Source organism: Rana temporaria, chromosome 4 (assembly GCF_905171775.1).
Source record: "Rana temporaria chromosome 4, aRanTem1.1, whole genome shotgun sequence".
In the NCBI taxonomy this organism is placed as follows: Eukaryota; Metazoa; Chordata; class Amphibia; order Anura; family Ranidae; genus Rana; species Rana temporaria.
This window is the reverse complement of record NC_053492.1, coordinates 42,077,621-42,086,926: the sequence shown is the minus strand read 5'-3', so window position 1 is coordinate 42,086,926 and position 9,306 is coordinate 42,077,621. Positions and strand designations below refer to the sequence as shown.

General features: G+C 40.9%; 1 protein-coding gene across 1 annotated transcript; it reads right to left on the bottom strand.

The window, feature by feature from the left end:
- Positions 1-7,918: 7,918 nt before the first annotated feature.
- On the bottom strand, positions 7,919-8,977 carry LOC120935284 (taste receptor type 2 member 4-like). The gene has a single exon (XM_040347427.1). It carries the CDS (start codon positions 8,895-8,897, stop codon positions 7,947-7,949), a length of 951 nt encoding a protein of 316 aa, XP_040203361.1. The 5' UTR covers positions 8,898-8,977; the 3' UTR covers positions 7,919-7,946.
- Positions 8,978-9,306: the final 329 nt, after the last annotated feature.

Below are 9,306 nucleotides of genomic sequence, written 5' to 3'. Positions count from 1 at the left end.
GCTTGGGTTCCTTTGGTTATGTGCTGCTGCTTCAGATTTTATTTTGTGTGCTTCCTGAGGTTGGCTAGTTTATCCTTCACCATGTTTCAAATGCAAGTTTGCATGTATGTTGCTAGCTGTTCAAGTGCTGCCATTCTGTTTTTGATCCTTTTTATAATTTGCTCAAATAAAAGCCTTTTTGTTGATTTGAAAAACGTGCCTATTGTTTGTAATACTGTGGGTATTATTTTAGGCATCAAACATTACAAACAAATAAAATGTTTAATCTAAAATATTCACTAACTCATGTGGGGGGGGGGGGGTCATTTGGTGTGCCAACATGGTAGACAATTTAAACAACCTTCAAAAAAATCCTGTTAAATATACAAACAAAAGCTAAATCAAAACTATTTCCTATTAAAATATTCTAAATGGTGACATAACTATAAACACCTAAAGAAAGTGGGAAAGATAACCATTAAACATTAAAAGCAAAAAATGTGAAATGTGGAGGACCACTAAAAATATGATACGTCGGGCCAATAAAAGTTTGCAAAAATCTTACTACATCACAGCTAACAAATGTCACTTTTCAGTATGGAACAACTCAGTTGAAATAACATGAGCTAAATAACTGATTAGTTATAGCAAGAGAAGAATGAATACAACGACGGCATCAAGCGTTGGTTATTGTGTGTTTTGCTTCAGTGTTCTATTGCTAGAATTAATCTTTCTATTGACGAATGTGCCATATCCCAAACAAACGTGAGTTTTACCTGAACGAGCGCTCCCGTGGCCTCATTTAGTCTGAGCATGCGCGGGGTTTTTGTACGTTGGTTTTGTGTACTCACCACCAAACATGTACGTTCGGACAGGATTTGAGCGGACGGTTTTAAAACAAGTTTGGAAATAAATGTCTGCTGAAAAACGGCCCGGCGGGCAAATGTACGGTGAAATTCTGTACGCTCGTAACTACACACGACCAAACATGTATGCTGAAACTGGTCCGCGGGCCAGTTTCAGCAAACATGTTTGGTCGTGAGTATGGGGCCTAAGCCAACTGCTGTCTTCAGAGAGCACTGTTACAAATGAAGTCTCTCTCCCCTTGTGTTGTCCTTGCTCAGTGCTTATCTCTACTCCTTATCTCTTTGCTCCTGTCACTGCCTCTCCTGAAGGTTGTGCTCCAACTGCCTCCTGTGGTGGGATCCTTATAGACCAGCTATCCCAAGCCTCCAGTCCAAGATAACCCCCCTTCCCGCCAGAGGGTTCCCTCAAGGGCCAGTGACAGCCTCTCCTCAGCACTCAATCTCCATCTCCTGAACCCCTGGCTGGAATAGCCCATGTCTATTTATGGTGCTGTCTCTGCCCCCTGCCAGCCCACTTCTGGAGATTGGATGAGACCCCATAAATATTCATGGCAGCTCCTCCTAACCCCACCTTTTAATTCTAGAAGGTTCCTCAACCTTCCAGCCACCAGGGGAAGCACCAGAGAGCTGTCAGGATGAGTCACCCAGCCCCAAACTCTAGTGAACCCTGACCCAGTGAAGACTCACATGCTGTAACATGAGTCTGGTAAATTTTCCTACACTGCCGCTTCTAGTAGCACACACTAGAGGGTGCTACACCTTTTTAAGTCTTATTTTTTATTTATTTTTTGCAATATTCCTAATCTTGCCTGTTTTGAAACTGGCACTATTTTTGCTAGTAGTCATATAGCAAAAAAAGTGAAAAGCAATGTCACAGGGTCAGTAGAAGAAAATTATGTATTTGTCTTATAAAGATTTTGGGCCAGATCCACAGTGAGAGTACACCGGCGTATCTACTGATACGCCGGCGTACATTCAAATTTCCCACGCCATATCTTTAGTTTGAATCCTCAAACCAAGATACGACGGCATCTGGGTTTGATCCGACAGGCGTACGGCTTCGTAAGCCTTTGGATCGTAGATGCAATACTTCGGCGTCCGCTGGGTGGAATTTGCGTCGTTTTCCACGTCGGGTATGCAAATTAGCTATTTCCGACGATCCACGAATGTACGCGCGGCCGTCGCATTCTCTTACGTCGTCTCTAGTCGGCTTTTTCTGGCGTATAGTTAAAGCTGCTTTTTTGCGGCAAATAGTTAGATTTGTCATGTTAAGTATGGCCCTCGTTCCCGCGTCGAAATTTAAATTTTTTATTTTTTTTGCGTATATCGTCAGTGAATCGGGATGGACGTAAGTCACGTCTAAGTTTAAAAAATGACGTCCTTGCGACGTAATTTCGCGCAATGCACGGCAGGAAATTTAGAAATGGAGCATGCGCAGTTCATTCGGCGCGGGGACGCGCATCATTTAAATGAATCACGCCCCCTAATCGCCGATTTGAATTCCGCCGCCAGAGATACACTACGCCGCCGTAACTTACGGCGCAAATTCGTTGTGGATTTGAAACAAAGCCTAGTAAGTTACGGCGGCGTAGCGTATCTTAGATACGCTGCGCTGGTGCCGATCTATGTGGATCTGGCCCTTTATACTTAAAAATTAGGCCAGTTTCAGCACAGAGGCAGAAGGCCATTGATGATACCTTCTAATAATAGAGATTTAGCTTGGTTTAGTTTTTTGGATTTATTTTTTTCAGCAAGAGGAGTTGAAAGTGGTTTGAGGTGACCAATGCTAGTTCAATAAATTATACCTTCAATAGACTGGTTGAGTGGGGCACTCAATTCCATCTGTAAGAAATTGCGGGCTTGCCTGATCTCTTGCAAGCTGTGAAGTGCTTTTTCAGTTTGTTGTGCTACAGCTGCTTCACATGACAATTTTCCAAGTTTCCATGTGGTAAATATTGTCCAGGTAAATATATCTTGTGAATGTCAAAGAATTCAGCATGTTAGTATTTATCTGTATGGACCTTTTCACCCTAGCGGATCCGCTGTCTGTTTTTCAGGTAGACCTGATTGGACCACTCATTGTCCTCTATGGAGCGGAAGATGTCAGCGGATCTCCAACCCACCGACATCTGATCATGTCCACTAAAAACAGATCCCCATGTCCATTTCCAGCTATGAAGAATATTAGAATAAAAGAAGGAGGGAGAAGTAGGGGGCTGAGAAGGATGGAGGGGAAGGGAAACTGAGAAGGAAACAGCAGAAGGGCATCTCAAATGGAGGGTTCGAAGGGAAGAGAAGCACAACTAGAGGAGAAGGGCAGCTCAGAAGGAAGCAGAAGGACATCTGAGAACAAGCTAGAATGAGGAGGGATGAGAAAGATGGCCTTAAAAAACTGGATAGAAAAAGGGGGGGGGGCAAAAATTAAGGAAAATGAGAAAACATTGAGAGAAGATTAGCTGAAAAGAAGGAAGAACAATAAGAGGCGAGAAGATGAAACTAAAGAACAGAAGAGAAGAAGGAATAAAAAAGATGGAGAAAATATGAGGACGGAAGGAGGGGACTGAAGGAGGAAGAAAGGTGGGTGGTAGATGAGGGGGTGAAGGATGGCTGAGCAGCAGGAAGTACAGTTTCCAAGGAAAAGAGAGAAGACAAAAAGAGAAGGAAGCTGGACAAGAATTAGGCAAGAAGAACAAAAAAGATGGAGGAAAAGGATGGCTAAGAATGATAAAGGACAATTTTTTTAAAAAAAAAGGTAACTTTTATTGTATGTAAAAGATAGCAAATACAAGCTAGAGTGAAAAACGTTTGCATAAACAGATAGCATAGCAATAAACAAAATGTCCATTAATTACAGAATCATCACAGAAAGAAAATGTTATATATATTGACCAGAACATAACATATATATAAAGAAAAAGGGGGTGAATACATATTTAAAATATACATTAAAAATCAGATATGTTACACGATCAGGGGGTATCACTCCCTTTGGGTGCTATAGTGCGTTCAGATTCTACCCAAAGGGACCAAATTTTAGGAACTTTTGTAGGGCATCCTCTGGCTTCACAAGTCATCTTTTACGGTGGGATTGCTTGATTAATTCATGTAATGCAAAAAGGTATGTCAGGGGGTTTGAGATTTCCAGCGTATGGCTATGGTTTATGTGGCATAAAAGAAGATCAGGGGCCAGATTCAGGTAGGAGATACGACGGCGTATCCCAGATACGCCGTCGTATCTCTGAGTGTGAGGCGTCGTATCTTGGCGCCTGATTCAAAGAATCAGATACGCCAGAATTTGTCTAAGATGCGACCAGCGTAAGTCTCCTACGCCGTTGTATCTTAACTGCATATTTACGCTGGCCGCTAGGGGCGAGTACGCTGATTTACGCCTAGAATATATAAATCAGCTAGATACGCCCATTCACGAACATAGGCCGCGGCCGACGCAGTACAGATACACTGTTTACGTAAGGCTTTTTCCAGCATAAAGTTACCCCTGCTATATGAGGAGCAGCCAATGTTAAGTATGGACGTCGGGCCAGCGTTGAATTTTCCGTTAATTACGTTGTTTGCGTAAGTCGTTCGCGAATAGGGCTGGGCGTAATTTACGTTCACGTCGAAAGCATTGGCTTTTTGCGGGTTAATTTGGAGCATGCGCACTGGCATACTTTCACGGACGGCGCATGCGCCGTTCGTAAAAAGCGTCATTTACGTGGGGTCACAATGATTTCGCATAAAACACCCCCACATCTTAAAGATTTGAATTAGGCGGGCTTACGCCGGCCAATTTACGCTACGCCGCCGCAACTTACGGAGCAAGTGCTTTGTGAATAATGCACTTGCAAAGTTGCGGAGGCGTAGCGTGAATAGGATACACTACGCCCGCACAGAGTTACGCGCTCCCTACCTGAATCTGGCCCCAGGTGTATAAAAGTTTTAGTGCGGATAGGGATGGTATTGCCATCTGTATACCCAAATACACATTGTAAAGGATCACAGGCATTAGGCAATTGCACAAGATTACTAATGAAATCTGTACCTGCAGACCGGAAACTTCTGATGGGTGGACATTCCCAAACCATATGGTAGAATGTGCCATCAGCCGGATATCCGCTATCCAACGTGATTCCGTAGTCAAAAGCCTATCGGTTTTAGAATGTAGTAAAGCAGACACCAATTTATCGTGAGAACAGTCAAAAGCTAATTTTTGCAGCTCAGAGGGTTGAAGGGACACGTTAGTCAAACCAAACTGTGCAGCCGCAGTGTGTCGCAACTGGAGATATTTAAAATGAGCGGTGGGGGGAAGATAATAGTTTTTCTGAAAATCAGCAAAGGAGCAAAAGGCCCCTGCAGAAAATAGATGAGAGTCTAATTTTACCCCACGTCTAACCCAAAACGCGCTCTCATTTCTATGGTAGAGCTTTTTAAAACGTGGATTATGCCAAAGAGGGGCGTTAGGGGAATAATCATTAACTGACTTAGGCTTAGTCGGTTTAGAAAGTGTGACGTTACGCAATGCCAAAGACAACACTCTATTACTATTCCCAAGTAGATTGGTGATAAACTAAATGTTGCACGAATTGAAAAGAGAAGAAGTAAGAATGTCCGCTTCCAAAGCTGAGACAGCATTATTAGCCTTGGGATAAAACAACCAATGGGCATGAGCCAATTGAGAGGCTATATAGTATATTTGAAGGTTGGGTACAGCAAGACCTCCCTCTAAAACAGACAACTGTAAGGCACCTCTATCTATTCTACCAGCCCTACCTCCCTATATAAAAGATGTAAATATTGAATCGATCTCTTGGCAATATATTCTGGAGAGTTACTCAGTCCATAAAGGAAGCGAGGCAGGAAAATAATTTAAAAAATATTAACCCTGCCTAGAATGGTGAGGGGCAAGCTGGGCCAAGGTTTTAGAGTGTTTTTAAGCCTACTTATAAGAGGGTCTAAATTATTGGTGAAGTATCGAGAGAGAGGCTTTTGCACAATAATACCAAGGTATCGGAAACTATCAACAATTCGTAAGGGACAGGAGGCCGGAAGAGATTGTAGGGCATCCTGGTCCAAGGGAAATATAATGGACTTGTCCCTATTAACCTGGAAACCCAAGATGTGACAAAATCTTTGAATAACTGTTAACAAAGTAGACAAGGAGGAATGGGGTTCAGCTAGATAAATGAGCATGTCGTCTGCATAAAGTAACACCTTTTCTTCTAACCCATTAATAACGAACCCAACTATGGCGGCATTAGAACGTATTAGTTCAGCCAAAGGCTCTATAGCCAGAGCAAATAACAAGGGCGAGAGGAGAAGGTATGTTTATCTTTGTGTTTAAATTATATTGGATTTGATCTGTGTGCATATATATATATATCTATATATATATAATAATAATAATAATAATAATAATAATAATAATAAACGTTATTTTATATAGAGCCTTTAAAGGTAGCTTCTCAAAGAGCTTTAGTAAGAAAACACAATAAATACGCAGGATAAAACAATTTCATTTAAATGAAAAGATTTTTTTTTTAAAATAACTAACTCAATTAGAATATGGGAATACAGGGCCAGATCCACAAAGAGCCGCCGTAACTTAAATATTCTGATTTAAGTTACACTGCCTCAAAATTTCTACCTAAGTGCCCGATCCACAAAGCACTTACCTAGAAATTTTCGGCTGTGTAACTTAAATCCGGCCGGCGCAAGGCGTTCCCAATTCAAATGGGGCGAGTCCCATTTAAATTAGGCGCGCTCCCGCGCCGGACGTACTGCGCATGCTCGTGACGTCATTTTCCCGACGGGCATAGCGCGAAATTACGTTACGCCGAGCTTCGTGAATCGCGCCGGGTCAAAAAAATTGCGTCGGAAAAAAAAAAGATACGGCGGGGAAAAAAATAAATAAATAAATAACAGCGTCGCGGGTAAGAAGGGTCTACTTTTACAAGGTGTAAACAGTTTACACTTTGTAAAAGCAGCCCTAATTTTACACATGCAACTTAATACTTACGGAGAAAAAACGAAGCTGAAAAGCTTTGTGGATCTCCGTAAGTGCTAATTTGCATACCCGAAGCGGCATTTCGACGCAAAATGCCCCCAGCGGCGGATGCGGTACTGCATCCTAAGATCCGGCAGTGTAAGTCCCTTACACATGTCGGATCTTCTGTCTATCTCTTGGAAACTGATTCTGTGGATCAGTTTCAAAGATAGAAACAGGGATACGACGGCGTATCAGTAGATACGCCGGCGTATCCCTTTTGAAGATCTGGCCCAAACATACCTTAAAAGTTTTGTCTAGATTACTCAATATTATATATTATTTTGAGAAATGTAATAGGTGTGCTTTAAGAACGAATGAAAATTAAACAAGGTACTTAAAATATCAAAGTAAATTAATTAACATTTATTTTTATGTTGAAAATTATAAAAAAAATAATTATGTTAAAATTACAAGCCAACAGAATAATTTTCATCACTGTAGGAGCCAATTAACCTACCAGCTTGCCTTTGGAGTGTGGAAGAAAACCTGAGTACCCGGAGGAAACCCACGCAGGCACAGGGAGCACATGCAAACTTCAGGCCGGTAGTGTCGTGATTGGAATTTGAACCTTACCAATAGATTTAATATAATATACAAAGCAAATACCATGAAAGGGAAAACTAACTCTCATAGCCCTATGATATGTGTCTGTATCACTCATTGCATGTCCATGATTGTTCATTCTACTTATGTGGTAAACAAGCACAATAATAAGAAGGACTAATTAATCAATGAAGTATATATAAAGTAGTACAGTACTCCACCACATCCCTGCTGACAGGACAGAGCTCTGTCTTGTTTACATAGGCAGAGCTCCCTCCTGTGTCTCTCCTCACCGATCAGCGGGTGCCGGCGGACATTAATTGTCTGGCACTCGCTAATTGGCATCTGCTGTGACTACTCACAGCAGAAGCAAAGCATGCCCCCCTATGTGGAAGTGCAGTATCAGGTATATATATATACATGATTCTGCACAGAACATCTGCCATGTAGCAGTAAATCTGCTATAGGGATGTCATTAGGGGTTAAAATAAAAGCACCTCTCATCTTTCCCTCATTCACACAGGGGTCACCTCCATTGGCTTGCCAGACTGACGTCCAGGAGCATTTTTGCTGGACAAGCAGTTAGTTCCACAATGGACAATCTGAAATAACTGGTTTCGTAGTTTTGTTGCTACATAAATTAGTAGAAAAGAATGTAGGGCTGGAAAGGTGTTCATTGTTATATTGAATGAGATAAAGTCCAGTAATTTCATGTGATCCAATAAATCTACTATATTATAGAAGGCGCAGATCAGGAAAGAGAAAACTGTAAACTTCATAGTCCGAAGGTAGGTGTCTGTACTGCTTTTCTTGTTTCCATGATTGTTCATTCTTCTAATGTGGAAACCAAGCAAAATAATGAGAAGGAATGAAGCTATAAAAACTATTAGAAGGGGAAAAATTGTCCACAATATGCCGACATATGATAATATCTCGTTCTGTCTGTAGTATAAAATGTCATCTTGTGTTGAATTCCTGAAAAACGAAGGCATAGCAAAACAATACACAGATGAGTGTAAAACAGAAAACAACACACAGGCAATGATCAGGTAGACAACTTTTCTTGATATGATGGCCTTCATACACAAGAAGAAGACATTGTGAAAGGTGGAGATTTTAAAGTAGAAGAAGATGGAGAGCAGGGTTGATAACCAAATGTTGGAAGTGGCTAAGGTTCGCAGAGAAAATTCTAAAAATATATAAATGGTTTCAGGGAACTCTGAAAAGATAAAACTTGAAGAAATCAACAGCCAAAGAGCATTAAAGAAAATCCTTGATATCCCGATAGAGGTGATAATTTTGTCGGCACCTGTTATTGATCTTCCCTTCATCCAGTCATTGACATTAACAGCCACAATAAATAATTGTATCACCAGACCTGCCAGTGTTATTCCAAAACAGGAAAAAATAAACAGATCGAATAGTACACTATTTATATAATAGTCTTCCTCTGTAGAATTTGCCATCTTGTAATAAAATATGTCTTTAGTAAAACTATACTGTAGCACTTTATATTTATTGATGGAAAATGACTGTGATGATTTTATGATGCAAATGGGAATGCAAAACACATTTTCTGTGTCGTTCGTTACACAAATTAAGAAGATGAGAACAAATTTGACTATGTGAAGCATTTGTGACTGTTTTCATAACATAGAACACTGAAGATAAAAAATGATCTGCAAGTACCATGATTAAAAATTTAATATATTTTAGGAAAAACACGTGTGGGCAGATCATGCACAGCTCGGTGTACATTTAACAGAAGATTGTAAAAAGGCAGTTAAGTTTGTGTTAGTAAAGTCTTATATTTAACCACTTGCTTACTGGGCATTTAAACCCCCTTCCTGCCCAGGCCAATTTTTAGCTTTCAGC

What these genes read in the sequence shown, in the direction of transcription:
- LOC120935284 (XM_040347427.1), bottom strand. Translation starts at nt 8,897, where the DNA reads ATGGCAAATTCTACAGAGGAAGACTATTATATAAATAGTGTACTATTC.